The sequence below is a fragment of the Chaetodon trifascialis genome, chromosome 11 (assembly GCF_039877785.1).
Source record: "Chaetodon trifascialis isolate fChaTrf1 chromosome 11, fChaTrf1.hap1, whole genome shotgun sequence".
Classification (NCBI taxonomy): domain Eukaryota; kingdom Metazoa; phylum Chordata; class Actinopteri; order Chaetodontiformes; family Chaetodontidae; genus Chaetodon; species Chaetodon trifascialis.
This window is the reverse complement of record NC_092066.1, coordinates 16,947,833-16,967,820: the sequence shown is the minus strand read 5'-3', so window position 1 is coordinate 16,967,820 and position 19,988 is coordinate 16,947,833. Positions and strand designations below refer to the sequence as shown.

The 19,988-nt window shown below is 42.1% G+C and overlaps 1 protein-coding gene across 1 annotated transcript; it reads left to right on the top strand.

The window, feature by feature from the left end:
• The first annotated feature begins 299 nt into the window (after window positions 1-299).
• ptger4c (prostaglandin E receptor 4 (subtype EP4) c) lies at window positions 300-18,057 on the top strand. Its single transcript, XM_070974084.1, has 4 exons — window positions 300-327; window positions 9,958-10,480; window positions 16,563-17,349; window positions 17,461-18,057. The coding sequence occupies exons 1-4, from the start codon at window positions 300-302 to the stop codon at window positions 18,055-18,057; spliced, it is 1,935 nt and encodes a 644-aa protein (XP_070830185.1).
• The last annotated feature ends 1,931 nt before the right edge of the window (window positions 18,058-19,988 follow it).

Genomic DNA, 19,988 nt, shown 5'->3' with positions numbered 1-19,988 from the left:
CCTCAGCAAACCCTGCATGCTCCAGAGGAGCGCAAAGACAAGAAAGATTTTGTTGTGTCAATCAAATGAGTTACTCTTTCCTCACATGACTCACTCCATGTTGGATGATCCCCTCTACTTTCTGGTTTAAGTGTGAAATAGTGAGAAACGCTTTATCTCATTCACACTCTGTGAAGCGGTTTCTTGAATAAGATGTAATCTGTATACAACAAGCAGTTTTCCTCAAGTGTCACGCCTGTCTTGTCTGTTTGTTTTGAGTAAGAAGAAGTGAGTGGATGGAGGTGGTTCAGCGTGACATAATGGCATCACACACCTTCCATGCCTCAGGTAGAGAAATATTTACTTGTCACATACATTCAGCAGCTGCCAGTTACTTTGATTTTTCAAACAAAACAAATAGTAATATGAATATATGATACAATGCATTACAGATTAAAGGCATTGTATACCCATACAGGTATTCTGATTCTGATTAGACCTGCTCAGGTTGGTGTTGGACAAAGATATGATGCGAAATTTCATGAAATCAAAGTCCATGAACTGACTGACTAATGAAATCTTAACCTGCCTGACAAAAAAAGATGAAACAGATGTCAATGGACGACCATGGGCGACCAACATACGAGCAGAATGTTTTGTATCTGAGAAGCAACTTGCTTTATGAGTTTCATGTTGACATTTGTTTTTAAATGCCTCAATGTGCGCTTTGCTCTGTTTTCTGTATTTTTGTGTATCTATAAATAATTGTGGGGGTGGACCGTATGTAGGGTTTTGAAGTAGTTCAAATTAGCTTCAATGAACAAGCTACACTGAAAAGCGGCTTACATTTTGGTGCATTAACAATAATAATTCTCCAATAATATACAGTATTTGAGTAAATGTAAGCTCCCCATGGGAATAAACCATTAAAAATGTCACCCATCCTGACCGGGGGTGTACTGGAGGATAAATGCACACAAATGTCATTTACCCGCCTCTCAAAATCTGAAATTACTCGAAGCTTACACAGAATCGAGGGACCTTAACAGAGTTTGATAGAATTGTTTGTCATTTTGGGAAATGCTTTTATTTGCTTTCTGGCGGAATGTTAGATGAGAAGATTAATTCCATTCTTTTATCTGTATGTTAAACATGAAGACTGGAAAGCTGAGCTCTGTCTAAAGGTAATAAAGTCCACCTACCAACACCTCTAAAGCTCTAACACATTGTAGTTTATTTGTTCACCTGTAAAAAAAAAAAAAAAAAAAAAAAAACAGAAAGAAAAAAAGAAAGACCTGATCATTGTGACTCCTCTGGTTGATTAGCAACAGTGATGGCAAGACTCCAGAGTAGATGGATTTCATTACAGCTGGACAGCTGATTTCCCATCAGCAGTCTTTGTAGTAAACTTGTCCTCTAATTCCCAGCAATTTAGTGAAAAACGTTAAATCCAAAGTGCCAAACTAATCAGGTGAATGAGATGTCTCTTCATCTTAAACACAGATATCTGGTCTTATTATCCAACTTTCTTCAGTAGTGTTACAGCAAAGCTTTACTGTTCACATCACTGGTAATCCTCCCACAGTGCTGCAGCAGAAGGAAACATTAATATCTGTCTGGCTCTGTATGGTTTTATGGGTGCAGGGGCTTTAGCTGCTTACCCCCACCCCTCTGCTTCTTTATATGCACTGTATGTCTGTTACTGTGCTTTGGGATCAGTGTGTTTGCCAGCGATATTGATCAGTCACAGAGGTTTGCTCCTGTGAGCTTGGCCACCATTACATTTCTTAAAAATACAGTGGGACATCAGATGTACCCTTAAGGATCATATGTTTTATTTCTTCAAAGTCAAACTGATATTGTCTTCAGTTTGGTTTGGTTTTCTACTGATACATCACTTGGAGTCTGCTACTGTACTTATACCGAAGTGGTCTCTCTGTGGTAGCCTCTCATCCGTAATACAGTATCCACCCTGATCTACATACCTTACATCTCTTTGAAGGCATTTCCCTTCCATCTAGGGATCTAATTGGCAGACGCAGTCTGAATATAAGCAAAGGATTGGGTTATTACTGCACCTGGCTCAATGTCACAGTCTGCATTTGCCTGCTCAGATAGAACAGGGTGAGCTATATTGTTCCAGTTCTGAAATAATGAGCCAGTACACTTTTTGAGAGGATCTTATCTTCTTCAGAGGGCTTCAAAGAGCTGTGGAGGATTTCACTGCGTACAGAAGATGGTGCTTCTGTATACACAAACTGCAGTGTCTTGCGTGCCTGTAAAAAAGAGGAGATCCAGGACCACCTATATGAAATTTGAATTTTCAGGGTCAGCACATTTGATTTGTACATTATTTTGAGTTTATGTGGTATAGTAAGTAGTCTGCTGTGGTACATTGCACATTATAAGTCTGTGGAGTTCATTTGAATGACAATAATGAGCTGTGAAATGGAAATAAAAAGGAAAAGGTGAACCTCGACTCCAGTCACACAAATGTCTTGTATCACATTCTCAGGTTATTAAAGTGAAGTTTGATCGAGTTTCTTGCTTTCCACTTTAAGCCAATCCCATAATAAGCCTTCTATGCATGCAAATAAGCAGAAATCACTGAAATAAATGCCATCTCCTTCGTCTAACTGCAGTTTTTTAAACTTCTTTATTATTCTTATTTTATTGCATTAGAGGTAACAAGCAAGTGCTCAGATCCTCTCCTCAGGTTAAAGTAGAAATACTATCATGTAAAAATACTAATAGTAAACACATTTCTGATCCAGACTGACTTCTTTCTGTATTAGGCTTTAGCCGCAAACTTTGTTTGGACCCAAGGATGCAGACCCGGACACAGGACTCATGAGAAACAATAATTTATTTACAAAAGGGAAAAATAGAAAGTGCACTCATACGAGTGGAAATAAACAAACTAAAGGTGCACTCAGAAGGAGTGGAAATAACAAAGGAGCTCCGACGAGGCGGGTTTGAAGGAAAGACTGGTAGGCACTGAAACAAAAGAGCATACTATACGTGGCAATACTAGAAAATAGAGTATTAGCTGAACTCTGGAGGAGAGGAGGAAAGAGACGTAGTACTCACACTAGAACAACCAGACACCATCATAGGAAGATGAGGAATAATCCAGCAGAGGTAGGAGAGGGCTCTCTCCTTAAATACTGTGCCAATCAGGAACAATGCCTCTCAGGTGACCCCCTGAAGGGGCGGAGCTGACTGGGTGTAGAGAAACGCCCAGCTGCACAGACAGGGGAGCACAGACAACAAACACTAGGAAAAAAGGGCCAGGAGACACACCAGGAGAGAACAGGCAAGCAGGAGCCTAACACTCTGAGGGTCAAATGTGTGACGTCTGTCTGTCTGTCTGTCTGTCTGTCTGTCTGTCTGTCTGTCTGTCTGTCTGTCTGTCTGTCTGTCTGTCTGTCTGTCTGTCCGTCCGTCCGTCCGTCCGTCCGTCTGTCTGTCTGTCTGTCCGTCTGTCTGTGGAACACTATGAGACGTTATGTGCAAAAACAGAGGAGGGGTCATTAGTTTATCAAAGTCAAAGGTGCATCCTCTGGAGAACAAGAGCAAATGATAAAGTATTATGCTATTGAGGTACATTAGATACCACTCAAAATGTTTGAGACAGCTTGTTCAGTTCGCCCCAACTTACATGGTAAAATGGTCAAACATATTTAGTATTCAGCTCCAGGACTGCTCACTCTGTAAAGTCTGTCTGAGCAGCAGAGACTCCTCTGAGTGAACCTACATTATCTCCTTCGCATAGAAGCAATGTGAAGATGAATTCTGGGTTTTGTGGTTCACATCGATCAGAAGACTGGTCTCTGCCATTTGGTACGATGGTCGACAAGGGAAAACAAGCTGCAATGACCCAAAACATTATCATTAGGAGAAAAAGCCAAAACAAATACATTAACAACAAACACACTGCAAATACAGAAAATGGTTCAGAAAAAAAATACAGCCCCCCCAACACACACACACACACACACACACACACACACACACACACACACACACACACACACAGTGGAAGTTCTCCAGGGCCCTAGAGGAAGCCCTAGAAAAAGCCTGAGGACAGATGTAAAAAAGCATATATGCCTTGTTAAGTCATGTCACCTTTTTTTTTACTCCATTTTTGTTTCCGCTTCAGAAACAAACACTCCCTCATCTGGTCTCTCTCTGGCTAAAAACCAAGATATTCCACTTAGTGCTTCTGCTGGAGGCCTGGAGAGCTTCTGCTCTGTTGCTGGATATGCAGCATTTGTGTTGGGCTTTGGGTCTTTTTTGGCTCATTCTTCTTCTGTGTTCACAGACTGTTTGCTCTTAATGTGTCTCTTTTAACATTCTGCAGCACATTTTTTCATTTGCTGCATGTTTTATGTATTTACATATCACTTTCCCTATATTTTATTAATTTCACATCAAATCTACATACCATTGACTGAACACTCTGAACTGATCAGTGGGGAAAATTCCTCCTGAGACTCATATTTTCATGCATTTCTGCCCTCCTATCCTGCAGCACTGACACCAGGCTGCAGAGAGTCTGCTGGGTGTGCCAGGCCTTGAAGAGGTGTCATGGAAAGTTTCACCCAGGCAGACAGATAGAGCCTGGCGGGACGTGGAGAGGCCTCTCATTAATGCTGATGTGTCAATGAAGCAGCTGAAGGAGATTCAAAAGTTTGAATAGATAATAGAAATATGTGGACAGCAAAGAATAGCAGAGAGTACCAGAGTCAACTCTAAAAGTAATGGCATTCTGCACAGGACGGGACTTTAATGTGTGTATTTTACATTATATGTATGATTATATTTTGTCAGGTCATAAATGTGTATGTCCAGTTGTGGATTCACTTTTAATTGTAATTAAAGAGTCACATGGGGCTGCACGGTGGCGCAGCAGGTGGTGCGCGTGCCTCACAGCAAGAAGGTCGCAGGTTTGATTCCCGGGTCGGGAATGTCCATCTCACCTTGCGTGAAATGGACAGTTTGAGACACTTTTTTCATCTTACAACTACAATATGCATTTATTAAAACTTACGATTGTGTTTGACTTTCAATGTCATTCATTATTCATCTAGTCAATGATAACTCTGAGTGTGTGTGTGTGTGTGTGTGTGTGTGTGTGTGTGTGTGTGTGTGTGCGTATTTCTTTCAAAACAGCTGCCAGCAAACCATTGTGCCATCGCCATGGAAACCCTACATCTACTGTGATAATGGCCTGCTCTTTTCATTTGGTAATTTCGATTTGCAAAAAAAAAAAGCCCTGATATAATAGAAAAACACCGACAACTGAGAAACCACTTAAGAGACGGAAATAAGTTCTTTATAATCCACATGTTAGAACAATGACTTCTTTTTTGCAGTTTGAGAAATTCAGTGATTTCATCATTGATACACCTTTTAGGAGAAATTGCAATACCAGCGCCCAGCTCTCATTTTGCACCACGTTATTATGTCAAACCTCTGACTTCAGATCAGTTTATATCTGTTGAAGTGCTGTGAGAGTATGTAATGTTTTTTCTTATTCTTTTAATGAAGACCTGATGACAGATGGCACGTGTTCAGCAGCCTGTAAGCAGTCAGTGTTGCTGCCACAGAGCCAACAGTCGAGAGGCTGCTAAGTCGTCACGTTTTTAATGAACACACAAACAGAAACAATTTCAGGAATGATAAGCAAAATATTCTGTTTGACTGACTCTTTGAGGCAGAAACAAGTGGCAGAGGAGAGAAGAGAGGACACAGTCTCTCTGTGGTTTGTGTCTCGGATGTTTTTCACAGTTCATATATTTCAATTAGTGGAGTCAAATGTCTTTGGAGGTAAAGACGATAACGACACATGGGGATGGTGACAGATACGGGACTTATTTTCTGTCAGTTAATTAGTTTGCCTGTGGCACCATGTCTTTGTCTCTCTGTCTCACTCCCTCTGATCAACAGATGTCTCAAACAGCTTTTAATCGCCTTCAGCTCACGTCACTTCTTTCCAATCAGGAAGTCTGTTTAATACTTTCACAATGAGCTTACGTCTCTGCTGTACACTGCAGTTGAAAGAGGAGAGAGTGTGTGATCTATGAAGGTATTGATAATGTAGCTTGGCTCCTCGAGTGAATGCTGTGTCAGAGATGTTTAGGAGTCCGAAACAGACGAGAATAAATTCTATAAGACATGACACTGTGGTATACAGGCCAAGCAGACACTCAGCAGTTCTAAAGAGGAGCTTGGTTGGGATAGAAAATGTCCAGGCCTTCTTAACTTGACCTTTTAGTTCTGCCTGGGGATTTAATAGTGTGATAACGATCGACTGTGGAGACTATGTTGCGTATTTTTAATGTTGTTATTTGAATTCAGTGTCATTTTATCTAAATTAATGTCAGTGCAGTCTTTAAAATCCTTGATACCATGACAACAAGAGCTATAATGATTAAACAAATCACTTACTGAAATATAATACAACTACAACCCTACCATAATTAAACGAATAAACCCTTATAATGGTATTTTATTGTTTTCAATAATCTGCATGGTAATTCATAGATAGATAAGCGAATGTGTGAGTGTGTCATTTTGTGCAAACTAATTTGGATTCGACAAACAGTACTAAGTTTTAAATCTGTGCCCATAAGTAAAAATTCACCTTCAAGCCTAAATCTGATATGTGATAGACAGCTATAGTAATCAAATGATTAATGATAGCAACATGTGGTCTTAAAGTTTATAGGAATACTTCAACTTTTAGGAAAATATGCATATTCACTATAGTTAGATGAGAAGATTGATACCACTTTGATTGTCTGAAAGCTAGCAGCCTGTTAGTTTAGCTTAGCATAAAGGCTGGAAACAAGAGGAAACAGCTAGCCTGGCTCTGTGCAAAGGTAACAAAATCCACCTACCAGCACCTGCAAAGCTCACTAACTAACACATTAAATGTTGTTTGATTAAAACAAGTATACAAACCAAGGTGTGAAAACGACAAGTTGTGGGTTTACAGGTTTTTAAGCTGAACTTTTCTTGGCCAGGCTTGGCCTCATATTAAACTGATACACACACAAGTCAAGAGAGTAGAATCTTCTCATCTAACTCACAGCATGAAAGACAAATTCTCCAAGAGCAAATGAGTCACAGAGGAACAGATATTGATGATTTAAGGACCGTGTAACATACTAAACAAATGTTTTGTTGTGGTGTGCATGACTAGATCACTTAGAAATAAAAAATTGATTCATAAACTCCTAAAGTATACAAAATATGAATAATAATTCAAGATAATAAATAATGTTGTTATAAATGTACTTATTGTTTAATATCCTTCTGGCAGGTATTTGTGGGAGGATGACTTTAAACATTAATCTCAGTCTGATGAACATGAAATGTGGGTGATCAACCCAGGGGGGGAAACACATACATACAAGTACTTCTGAGAAGATATTCCTCCCTCCTACGTACATGTATATCCCTACAGCTGTCAATGTAAGCTGACCTTGGCTGTGTGTGTGTGTGTGTGTGTTTGTGTGTGTGTGTGTGTGTGTGTGTGTGTGTGTGTGTGTGTGTGTTGCTATGTATTACTCACAGTGTGGGGACATAAATCAGTTTACAGTCACATTGTGGGAACCCAAGTCTATATAATGTCCCCAAAGGTGATGACAACATGTGTGTGTGTGTGTGTGTGTGTGTGTGTGTGTGTGTGTGTGTGTGTGTGTGTGTGTGTGTGTGTGTGCGCATGCGTGTGTGTCTTTGGATTGTACAGACATTTCAGCAATATTGTCAATAAGCCCTTATAAAACTCCTAACGATTGTTTTCATTTCACACAGTGAAAGATGATGTGGCTGTTTCCGTTTGTTACTGCAGACACATGAAATCGAATACTCAGGCTTTATTAAACCTTCTTGTTTCATCGAACTTCTCAAAATTCTGTGGATAATGTGATTTCTACCTTTTACTGGCTCAGTATTTTACTCATTTGGATTGAGTGAAACTGATACTTTAAGATACCATAATGTGTTCAACATTAAATGCATCGGCATCGCAGACTAGACTGTGGAGGTAATACGCTGTCTGGAGCTTTCACTGGAGGAAAGACCGATAATAATACCAGTTGTCACATTACAGTAAGAAAAACCTGAGTGGGCAGTGGACATCACTGCAGTCATTATGATTTCAGGTTGTCAGTCCGTCCATCTGTACATATGTACGTCCCATTCTTCTGAGCACTGTATCTCAGGAACGCCTGGAGGGAATTTCTGCTAATTTGGCACAAACTTTCACTCCTTTTAAAGCGCTAATTATGACAAAATTTCATGCCAATGTCTAACAGGATAAAATGATGAAGTGATGACATTTTATATCCAAAAGGTCAAAGGTCACCTTCACTGTGACATCATAACATTCAGAAAAAAAAAACACTTTTCTGGCCGTTATTCAACACCATAACTCAGGAACAGAAGTGAGATTGTGACCTTGTTTCACATTTGGTCAGATCAGTGACTCTAATCTTGGGTGTCCTCCTTCAAAGTGTGCTGACTGTGTAGATCTTCTGTGCTGCTGAGTTGAAGATGTGCGTGAAGCATCCACGTTTTACAGTTTGTAGCTTCTTTGCAGCAACATCCATATTTGAAGCATTGTAGTCTCCACAGGCTCATTGGATCTGCTGATATTGAGCTTCAGGTGAATGTTTGCACCATGTGATGAAGCTCTATCAGTCCTCTGTCCTCCTCTGTAAAAACAGTCTCAGTGAAGACAGCATGTTTCTCACTGGAAAATATTCACTGGAATCATACATGTCAATAATTTGTGATAACTTCCATTTTGCCAAAAATGTGCTTAATATTTTTTTTATTAAATCCTTCAAAGTCTTCACTACACATATTATGAGTTTGGATAAACCTGTTTATACTTCCTATCATGTATAGTGAGGCAGTTGTGAATCAGTACGATTGAGGCATTAAAACTGAATCAGAATTTCCAACTAAAATCTGCTCTGAAATGCTGAATTTCTCACTTGGCATTAACACTGGCATTGTGTTTGAATTTGAACACTGATGTGTGCTCACACACACATACATCTATGTACACTCACACACATTTTCACAGCCTAGACAAGTACACCTCACAATTTTGTTGCATTCCCAAACCAGAAATTAAGACACTAAATGGACCCGCAGCTGCATCAGCATATTGAACTTGACATCTTTTATTCAAAAACTTGGCACAGATTTGGAGAGAGTGGGTGCACAGTCCTGTATTGTGAGTATTTCCATCTGTGAGGTTGTATTACTGGTTGCTCCCATGATGAAAATGTTTAATATCCTGCAGCCACCTGATACATGATGTGAAAACACTGTATGGAGGACCATTAGCGCTGATGGCTGCACTCTCTTTGAGCAGACGGAACCAGTTATCATGTCCACTGAGACAGGAGGAGGGGGAGTGGGGGTATCCACTAAATGAGGATAATACCGGTGACATTTCTCTCAGCACTAATACCAGAGTGTGAGCACTCAGACGCAAAACTCATCTGAATTTATGTGGAAGTGCAAACCTTCCCCTTGAAAATACCCTTCACGATTGTCTCCAAAATATTTCTTAACTGTCAACTGCCAGCCCCCCTCCACACACACACTTAGGCTTGAATATGATCAGAGAAGAATACCGTGAACATCAGGCTCCTTAACATGAGACAAGCTGAAGGATGGAGATGTGTGGGATGCACACATGCAATCACACAGCTGACCTACACTGACATGTAGCAGGGCATGTGTGGGACGTTAACGTTCAAAAGTACATGACAAAACAACTGTTAAGTAATTGTGTTTTGGTGCACATGTGTGTTTGTGCGTGTAGGAGGAACAGATGTATACTGTGCCTGAGGTTTGTCACACCCATCTCATGTACAATAGACCACACTGCAGGCCCATAGATAAATGGCAGACACGTCAAATCAACAGCCTTCCATAACCTCCCTGCAGGGAAAAATAAACAACTGCACAAACAAGTTGATGACAAGATTTCATCCACTGCCATCAGCCTCAGCACCGGCTCCCCACAGGGCTGCGTGCTAAGCCCCCTGCTGTACAGCCTCTACACCCATGACTGTACCCCCACCCACCAAAGCAACCACATAATTAAGTTTGCCGATGACACTACAGTCGTGGGACTCATCTTTGGAGGGGATGAGACCTGCTACAGGGATGAGGTGCTGCGGCTGACAGGGTGGTGCAGAGATAACAACCTGCTCCTCAACATCACAAAGACAAAGGAGGTCATCATAGACTTTCGGAGAAAGAGCACGCACATATTACCACTGACCATCTACGGGGAGGGTGTGGAGAGGGTGGAGGGCTTCCGGTTCCTGGGAGTCCACGTTGAGGAGGACCTGACCTGGAGTGTGAACACTTTGGCGCTGCTGAAAAAGGCCCAGCAGAGACTGCATTTTCTGAGGGTGCTCAGAGGGAACAACATCTGCCAGAGACTGCTGGTGTCCTTTTATCGGTGCTCTATTGAGAGCACTTTAACATACTGTATTTGCACATGGTTCAACAGCTGCACAGTGGGCCAGAGGAAAGCACTCCAGGGGGCCATCAAAACTGCAGAAAAGATCATCGGCTGTCCTCTCCTCCCATTGGAAGCACTGTACCATGCCCGCTGCCTCAAAAAAGCACAAAACATCACGAGAGACACTTCTCACCCTGGTCACCACCTTTTTGAACCTCTGCCATCAGGCAGACGCTTCAGGTCCATCAAAACACAGACAAACAGACTGAAAAACAGTTTTTATCCAACAGCAGTAACCTACCTCAACTCCCTAAAGCTGTAAAAAAAAAAAAAAAAAAAAAACTGGGACGGTGCAATAAGGTGTGGTGTGTGGTGTGTGTATGTGAGTTTTTAGGATTATTCATTTTTTATTTTACTCTAGTGTTTTATCTTTTATTATTTGGATGCATTGACGGGACTGCATTTTTAATTTCGTTGTACTGGTTACAATGACAATAAAGTTCTATTCTATTCTATTCTATTCTATTCTATTCTATTCTATTCTATTCTATTCTATTCTATTCTATGACACTCAACACAATTAGAAAAAAAAGAAAAAATAAACTACAAATGGGGGGTATTAACAGAAAAAGAATGAAAAGAGAGGAATAAAAGGAGATCGAGAGATGAAAAAGAAATAAGATAGAGTATGGTGCAGAGAGTAAATGAGCCTTAGATCCCCTGTGTAATGAGCTTGACAGGCTGCAGCCGAAGCAGCAGTGTGATTGGACGCCTGTGTTGAGAGGAGGCAGTGGTGGAAGAAGAAAAATCAGATGAACCTAGATGACGACACCGTGGGGTGATGCCACCGCCAGCGCTGAGCACTGTGATGCCATAAAACACAGGAGGGCGTCATCATCAAATTATAGCAGCGGTGCAGACGTCACCAACACGAAGGCATCTCATTCTTTCACTTTGTCCCAGAAAGGAAACTCGCTGTTGCTATGAAGCACTCAGGGGTGGAATAAACAATGAGCATAAGAAAACAAAGAGGCTTTACCCTTTTTAGGGGCTGCTGCAGAGCAGAGGGCTTTCTTGTTATTCCTTAATTAATGTTTGGTTGTGAACTGGTGGATTGTACTTGACCTGAGCAGAGATAAATGGCCTCACTTATGAACCATCAATCCTCCAACAAGGGCTCACACACATCAGAGGAAAAGCAGCAAAGTTCCCCCCTGGAATTATTCACGCTTTTTTAAAGGAACGCTGAATTTTTGACTTTCAACTGTAACTCTCAGCTGTGACTAACTGCAGGTGTGGGCATCCTGTGCGTAGGTTTGTCCGATTTAGAGGAAGAAAAAGACAAAAGCTTTTAGAAAAGAATGATTTGAATACTCTTTCATCACTTGTGTACACAGATTCTTTAGAAAAATTCTGACATTTATTGAAATTTGAATTGCTGCAGATTCCAGTATTTTCAGCATGTGGTCACCCAGTGTCTCCTCATCTGTACAGTGAAAGCATTAGTGACATTTAGCCGGATGTGACAGGACCACAACACTACAGCTGCTTTGTTACATCTGTCACGAAAATTACAAAAAGAGCAAATGTGCTTGTTTTAGACTAAATTAATGCAATAGTTTGACATTCTGGAAAATATTATCTTTCTTGCTGAGAGTTAGATGAGGAGATTGATATCACTCTCACAGTAAACAAAGTTGCAGCCAGTAGGCGAGTAGGCAGAGAGTGGACAGACCGGAGGGGAATCCAGTTCTAGATTAGTCACGATACAGACAGACAGAGCATAGACTGGAGCATGAGGCAGGCACCTGAGCCCAGAAAACAGGAGTCAGGTCAGCAGGCAAAGCAAAAACAGCTGAAGGTACTTGGAAGATCTCAGGAGTCTCAACTCTCACCACCAGAACGAACAGACAATTCCATGAATACTGGGTGGCGGGCCGAAGCTTTTATACTGTGGCAGCAGATGAGTCGTGATTGACTGATTGGTGTCAGGTGTGCTCAGGATCAGAGGAGGCGGGACCTGACCTGCCAGGCACACCCTGCAGTGAAGCATACACACACTTAACAGACAGACAGGAGACAGAGGGGAAACTGCAGAACCTAACAGCATGTGAGCACTCAGTCCACTTCAATAAAGCTCTGTGGCATTTTGATTATAAGCACGTCACATGCTGATCATTACCTAAATTGCATATTGATTCCCCTCGAAAGAGAAAATCAATTACAGTGTTTTGTGCGTAACAAACAGTGAGAATCTTCCAAAGCTCTTGAATGTTATCAGTCACTGAAAATTGAGACGCCCAGTCAAACAATTAGCACCATTAAACCAGAGGGGCTTCCACACACACCGGCCTCCTGCCTTCACAGCCAGACTAATGAAGGCTAGAGCGCCAACGTCTCAGCATCCTTCCACGCTGCGCATGCCCTCCAAGGACGTTTGAGTAGCGGCTCTGAAAACAGATTAAAGTCCTGTCATTTGGATGGGGAATCCCTGCGGATCATGTGAGCCGGGTGAGAAGAGCGATGACACGTGTTTGCATTAAACACACCAAAGAAATTTTAAACCTACTCCATGTGTCCTCAGAGTGTGGGCGGCCATGAGCCCCTCAGGTTGTGTGTGTGTGTGTGTGTGTGTGTGTGTGTGTGTGTGTGTGTGTGTGTGTGTGTGTGTGTGTGTGTGTAGAGGGAGAAATAATATATTTTTATGTGTGTATGTGTGGGCAATTTAGCCAGTGACGTCTGAAAGCGTTGCGTGGCACGGAAACCCACAAACACACACACACACACACACACACACACACACACACACACACACACACACACATATCAAACACATATATACCCATGAGGCATCGGTCCATGAGAGGAGGAGGAGGAGGAGGAGGAGGAGGAGAGGAATCCACTTACACAGACAGAGAGATGGAGAGCCTCAGCCTCCCCAATGTCTACCATTAGATAGACCTGTCCTCCACTGTATATGATGAATTCTTTCATTTCCACTCATTAGATTATCCTGCTGAGCGTGTGTGTGTGTGTGTGTGTGTGTGTGCGTGTGTGAGTGTGTGTGTGTGTGTGTGTGTGTGTGTGTGTGTGTGTGTGTGTGTGTGTGTGTGTGTGTGTGTGTGTGTGTGTGTTGTAAATGGTTAAAAGCTGCCCATAGGATACTGACCTATACTATGAAGACACTATACCACTATCATTTCTTGTAGTGCTGATGATAGAATATATATCAAATGATTTTCCAAGTATTGTATGACTTCATGCTGTCTTGTGTGTGTGACATCTTGATATAAACGTTACATTAAAGCCACAAGCATGTCCAAGATGTCAGTTTTTCACAAATATCAAACAGCTTTGCTTGATTAAAGCTGAATTTTCTTAACTGATACACCCTCTAACTGAAGTAAATGCCCCCTGATGACTCACACACAGTGTTGAGGTACTTCTGCTGGAGTACTTGTACTTTGCTTGTATTTTCAGAGGGAAATATTGTGCCCTACTAAAATTATCTGACAGCAATGGTTAGTAGTTACTTTACAAACAGATGTTACATGCGAAATATATGTTGAGCTTATAAAATATTGTAAACTTATATAGATTGAACTAACCAGCAGTTGATGAAATAGTTAAAAATCAGCTGCACCACCTGCAAAAGTGAGTGAGTTTTACTTAGTTGTTTTCTGTCACCGCTGTTCACCATTTACAGCTGTTCAAACATACTGTATGCTCTAACCCACGACCCCTGCAGGGCAGCAGCTTGTGGTTCATGGTTCAGTTCAGTGACTCACATCTTCGAACAGAGCGATGCTATCGAGACATCTGTAGCCACAGCGCGCACGGAGCATCTCTGCGGTGTCTTTTCATTTGATTTGCGCTCTCAATTAGCGCCTATTAACAGAGAAGCTGTTAAGGCCTGCAGGCGCAGTCTGAGGCTGAAGATCAGCTCAGGAGGTGCAGTTGGTGGGATTTGTCGGATAACCAGTTTTCCGCAGTGCAATTTCGCCTGAGAATCGCTGAATTATTGATCATGATTACTCATGAAATTATAATATAGCATTTAAGCAGCAGTGATATTTATGATGTTCTTAAAATTAACTTCAAAGGAAATGGAAAAGGAGAGGGAATGGCATATAGGAAACAGAAAAGTATAGAGCTTATGAAATATTTAGAGACAGGAGAAGGAGCTAATTCAGGTGGAGCTGGACGTGACAAGGCATTTGTTTATCTTCAGTTAACTAATTCAGCGCAGCTCCCTGTATATTTCATCCTGCCTTCATTCTGTACTTGAGATTTACGAATAAAGATGAATTCAAGCCTCTCACACCTGACACAACCTTCCCTTTTAATACCAGTTGAAGACTTTTCCACATGAAACCGACCCGCAAATTTCATGTAAGAGGACTGTGGTGGCCATTTGGCTCCAGGCGCAGAGATGGCCCCGCTGGAGCTGAGAAACCCCCAATCAGTTCAAACAGTGAAACCAAAGCAAGGCTCCATTTGACAGACACCTTCGTATTCTTTGCATTAGATTTGTCTAAGAAGCGGTGGTGTATTTGGGCTGTCAGCGTTGTTTTGTTCAGTGGATGGATGTTTCATCGAGAAGGAAAGTACAGACCCCTCAAGAGACTCTTTCACAAAACATTTCAAACTCTCGATGTGATCTGCTTTGATGTTGATATGTATTGACTTGAAATAACCAAAGAAACAAAGAACCAAATCACCTGACAAAAATCGTGCTTGATTCTGTTTCTGTCATCATAAAACCGCATCCCAGGTGCGCCGATCCGCGGGCTGAAAGAAAGCGTTTTGTTGTCTCAGAAAAAACGCATTCAAGTGAGAATACCTGGAGGTCAAAACTGATTTACAGACAAAAACAACTGATGAAGTTTGTCTTGTGGAAGCCTTTTCACTGCACGTGCTGTGCTCATATTTCATACCTGCGTTGGAAACATTGTGAAGGTGTTAATTGATTTTTCTGGTGTGGATGACGAAGTAGCTACAGACAAACTGTGGTCTGGGTTGTGCCATTGATTGCATTTAATCAGGCAGAGTTCGTGGTTTGAAACAGCAGCAGCGCGTTCATGCGCTCTGCGCGCGGTGCTGATTGAGTTGAAGGCGCTGACCTTGGTGCTGAAGTGTGGGACTTCTCACACTACCTGCACCATTTCCGCCTCTTTAACGACCACATATGGTCACATAAACAAGTTTTATTTTGTCTAACTAATCTGTCCAGAACCAGAGGCGGTTATAATCCTGCGCATTCTTACAAGCATGGTCATATTGTGTTATCTCAGCTGGATATGGGGACCTGAAAGTTTTATGCTGAGCAGAAATCAAGCTAATTTAATCCGAAAATAAAGTCAGATTAAAAACAAAAAACTACTATTCTCTGCAATGTGCGTCTGTGCTGGTCAGTTTGGCGAAAGTCTGATGTAATAAAATTAAATGTACTTATTGTGATTATTCTTAAAAAAAAAACAAAAAACAAAAAACAAAACAAAACAAAAAACCCTCTCACTCAATCCACAAACTCAATATAAACGCTAATTAATAAATTGATTTCTAATTAATTGATTGCAGATTTGGCTCCTGGGCTTTAGTGTCTGACTTCACCGGGATGCTAATAATACATGACGGCCAATGGAACAGTTGAGATATTGACTCGCTGGCAGCAGGAATGTGAGCCTGGGAAACCTGTGGCACTGCGTGTACAGCCCGCACGTCACTTTCCTGACATCAGCACACCGCTTAAATACCCGCAGCACCGAGCACCGTAAACACAAGCAGACACACCTTCACATGGGCGCATCGGCAGCCAAACACTGAAAGTCAGCAGAAGAATCGCTTGACTGTCATGCACTTTTTAGGAAACAGCGCATTTCAGGATGTAAGTTTGCAGTTAACGATTATTTATCTTTACTAGCGCTCTGTATTTTCAGACCAAGCTTTTTAAACATCACAGAAAGTTTTTGCACTTGAAGCCTTGTGCATTGTTGACTTTAATGATGATCAACGACACGCTTGCGTTCGGACAACTGGACACGAATGTTTCTGAGTCGCTGCTGCCTCTCTCTCTCAGCCAAAACCACAGCGCGTCCCCTGCGCTCCGACTGGAGTCCAAGTCTCTGGTCACTTCAGCCACCATGTTCGCCGTGGGGGTCTTGGGGAACCTCGTCGCCATAGTTGTACTGTGTATCTCCAAAAAGGAGCAGAAGGAAACCACTTTCTACACTCTGGTGTGCGGGATGGCCATCACGGACCTGTTGGGAACATGCTTCACCAGCCCGGTGGTGATCGCCACATATGTGGCCAACCGCTGGCCGGGAGGAGCGCTGCTCTGCCATTTCTTCTCCTTCTCCATGCTCTTCTTCGGCTCAGCCGGGATGTCCATCCTGTGCGCCATGGCTGTGGAACGATACTTGGCCATAAACCACGCGTATTTCTACTCCCAGCACATAGACCGGACACTGGCGCGCTTCGCGCTCCTGGTCACCTACCTGGTCAACATTATTCTGTGCATTATGCCCAGTTTTGGCTTCGGGCAGCATGTCAGTCACTTTCCCGGTACTTGGTGTTTCCTGGATTGGAGGGCGATGGATCGACTCGGAGCCTGCTACTCCTTCCTGTACGGCGGCGTGATGCTGGTGCTGATCGCAGTGACAGTTTTGTGTAATGTGGCTGTGTGCAAGTCGCTGGTGGGGATGAACCAGAAGACAGGAATCGTCAGGACGGAGCTGTGTGAGCAGGCAGGATCACGCCGCCGCTTCCCGCGGCTGCCGTCGGTCACCTCAGCGGCGGAGATCCAAATGTTCTGGCTTCTGATCTTCATGACCATCGTTTTCCTGGTTTGCTCCATCCCTTTAGTGGTAAGGACAACAAGCTATTTTGTTCTATCATATAATATTTGTTCACACATCGTTTAATTTTGCATTAAAACGCTTTCTTAGACATCCTCTGTCTGTGTCTCGTTATGACAGGTGCGAATCTTCGTGAACCAGCTGTACGACCCTGCCTATATTTCTGCTGGAGGGAAGCCTGACTACCGGAGCGACCTGTTGGCGATCCGCTTCGCTTCATTCAACCCCATATTAGACCCCTGGGTGTACATTTTGTGCCGGAAGAACCTGCTGCTCAAAGGCTGCGAGAAGCTGAAGAGGACGGTGGCTCTGGTTAAGGACGGCCGTGGTGACAACATTGGCTGGGGAGGAGGTCAGCACTCCCCTCCATCTTTAAATAGTAACGACACCAGTTATGCGTCAATACGCACAGCCAGCTACAGGAACGACGTGGAACACCGAGTGTCCATCAAGAATAATTCATTTACGGACTTCGCGATGAGGCAAGCGTGGGAGTACGACACTGCCCGGGTCAACTTTCACCCGTTCAGCATCGAGTCGACTGTGATCCCCGGCTGTGAAGAGGAAGTAGGACCTGAATCCAAACAGGAGGTGGCGGTCAAGTCGTCTCCAGGACGCAGCGCAGCCCCACTGCTCTCTGAGCACGTCAGACCAGTGGACATTGTCACCTGCACGTTCAGCACTCCGAGTTCATGTCAGTCAGTGAAATATCTTTGATGACATTTGTTATCAGACAAAATCAGTTTATGTGTCGGTGCTGCTTCATTTAAGTGGTACTTTTCATTCAACTGTGAGAGAATCCAACACTGCCAGCGATAAACTCCACTTACTTTATCACTTCTGCTGACTTTGAGGCTGAATTCATCTCAGCATTAGCACTGGCTTACATCTCTTATGTGATTTAACCTGATGCAGAAAGGCCTTTAAGTCTAATTTAGCCTTTAGTTGAGTGCTACATGTTCCACTCGAGGATCCAATGCAAGAACAACTGTGACTGTGTGCTATGAAATATTACGTTTTACATTTTCAACACCCTTTTCAGGTCCAAGACACCCCCCCCCCCCCCCCCCAAAAAAAACAAAAAAAAAAACAAAAAAACAACAACAACAACAACAACAACAAAACAAAACAAAACAAAACAAAACAACACAAAAGCTTTAAGCCCTCTGTGTAATTATGTGTGCACTCCCTACATGTGCTGGATACAAAAACAACCAAACAATTTTTGTTCGAGTGTTCGCCTCCAAAATCAATTTATACACATGTGTATATGTGTGATATATTTATAACAAGACTTCAGATGAAAGCATGCAGACAGGCTGCTAGATGAAGTCTGGGGATCATTTCCAAACATGGAAGTTTAACTCGCTATAATCATACCCCATGGGTACAAATAAAAGGTGTGACATTCTAAGAGTTTGATACTGTGTGAATCCATATGTGCTATTCACAATACATGTTTATCCATTGTGTATTGTTGTTACACGTTTTTCCTACTTTTTTTAAAAGTCAACATGCTGCTAATTTACTCTGTGCCATTTAACAGTGTTGCATGATGCAGGGAAAACTGAATGTAGACCATTTGAACCTTGTTAAATGTTGTTTTATACCGCACATTTGCATATAATGTTTTGATAAGCCAACGTGAACATATCACCTTTAAAAACAAGAGAGAAAAAATACTGTTGCTTTCAGCTGTATGACCTGTGGTGTTTGCTGGATGTGTTTGCTGGGTCTGTGCAGGCGAATAAAAAGATACCAAAGATGGCAAACTGCTGAGTTCGACCTGTTCTGATGAGTGACGAATGATTTTTACAGCTCATGTTCTCAGTTGAACAGACAGGTGGCAGGAGAGCAGCACTTCTGTCAGGTCAAACTACGGGTTCACACACACACGTTTGGTGTTTATTTCAGACCAGCAGGTGGCTCTACAACACAAAAAGTCTGGTCTAAACTGAGCTGGAAGAAGGCAGTGTGCTGTTGGTCCTGTTCACATCAAAGCCATTATAACTGTCACCTCGAGAAAAGTCATTTTCAAGCTGTGCAATCAGTGATGACAAGATGTATATTAGAAAACTTTATTCCCTTTGAGGATAATGCCATACAAAAATAAAGGAAACTTTATATAATAATAATAATAATAATAATAATAATAATAATAATAATAATAATGATGTGACATACTGGGAGTGTGTTACTGAATGTAATTATGTGGCCACTTTAAAATGAGAAATGCTGAGTTCCTGCAGTATAAATGTTTTACTTGTTTTCTGTACACACATCTGGACATTGAGTTTGTCCGTCTGTTTTCAAGAGCTGATATCATTAATCAGAATTAACCACAAAACTAGAGATCCGCTGTCAGACTTTATTAGTATACCACATCATTTCAGTGTAGGTCGGTGTGTTTCAGCAATCTATCATTAGGATTTTTTTAAAAGTCTGTCTGGGATGACATGAGAGGGAGTCTGAGGTTTTGGGTTGTGTTTTGATTTCTAAGATCACTCGGCCAATTTCAGAGATGTTTATTTGCATCCAATCGAATTCTGCCCAGAATCAGCCGCCCAGCCGGGTTTATGAGGTGTCGGATAAATGTGAAAATCAGCACCTTAAGAGATCGTACTGTATACGAACAGAAGTAACTGTCA

Bases quoted from the DNA above. Each gene is read 5' to 3' on its own strand.
- ptger4c (XM_070974084.1), top strand. From the start codon at position 300: ATGGCATCACACACCTTCCATGCCTCAG. The intron at 10,481-16,562 runs GTGCTCTATTGA...TCTCTCTCTCAG, and splicing joins CTGCTGGTGTCCTTTTATCG to CCAAAACCACAGCGCGTCCC. The intron at 17,350-17,460 runs GTAAGGACAACA...TCGTTATGACAG, and splicing joins TTTGCTCCATCCCTTTAGTG to GTGCGAATCTTCGTGAACCA.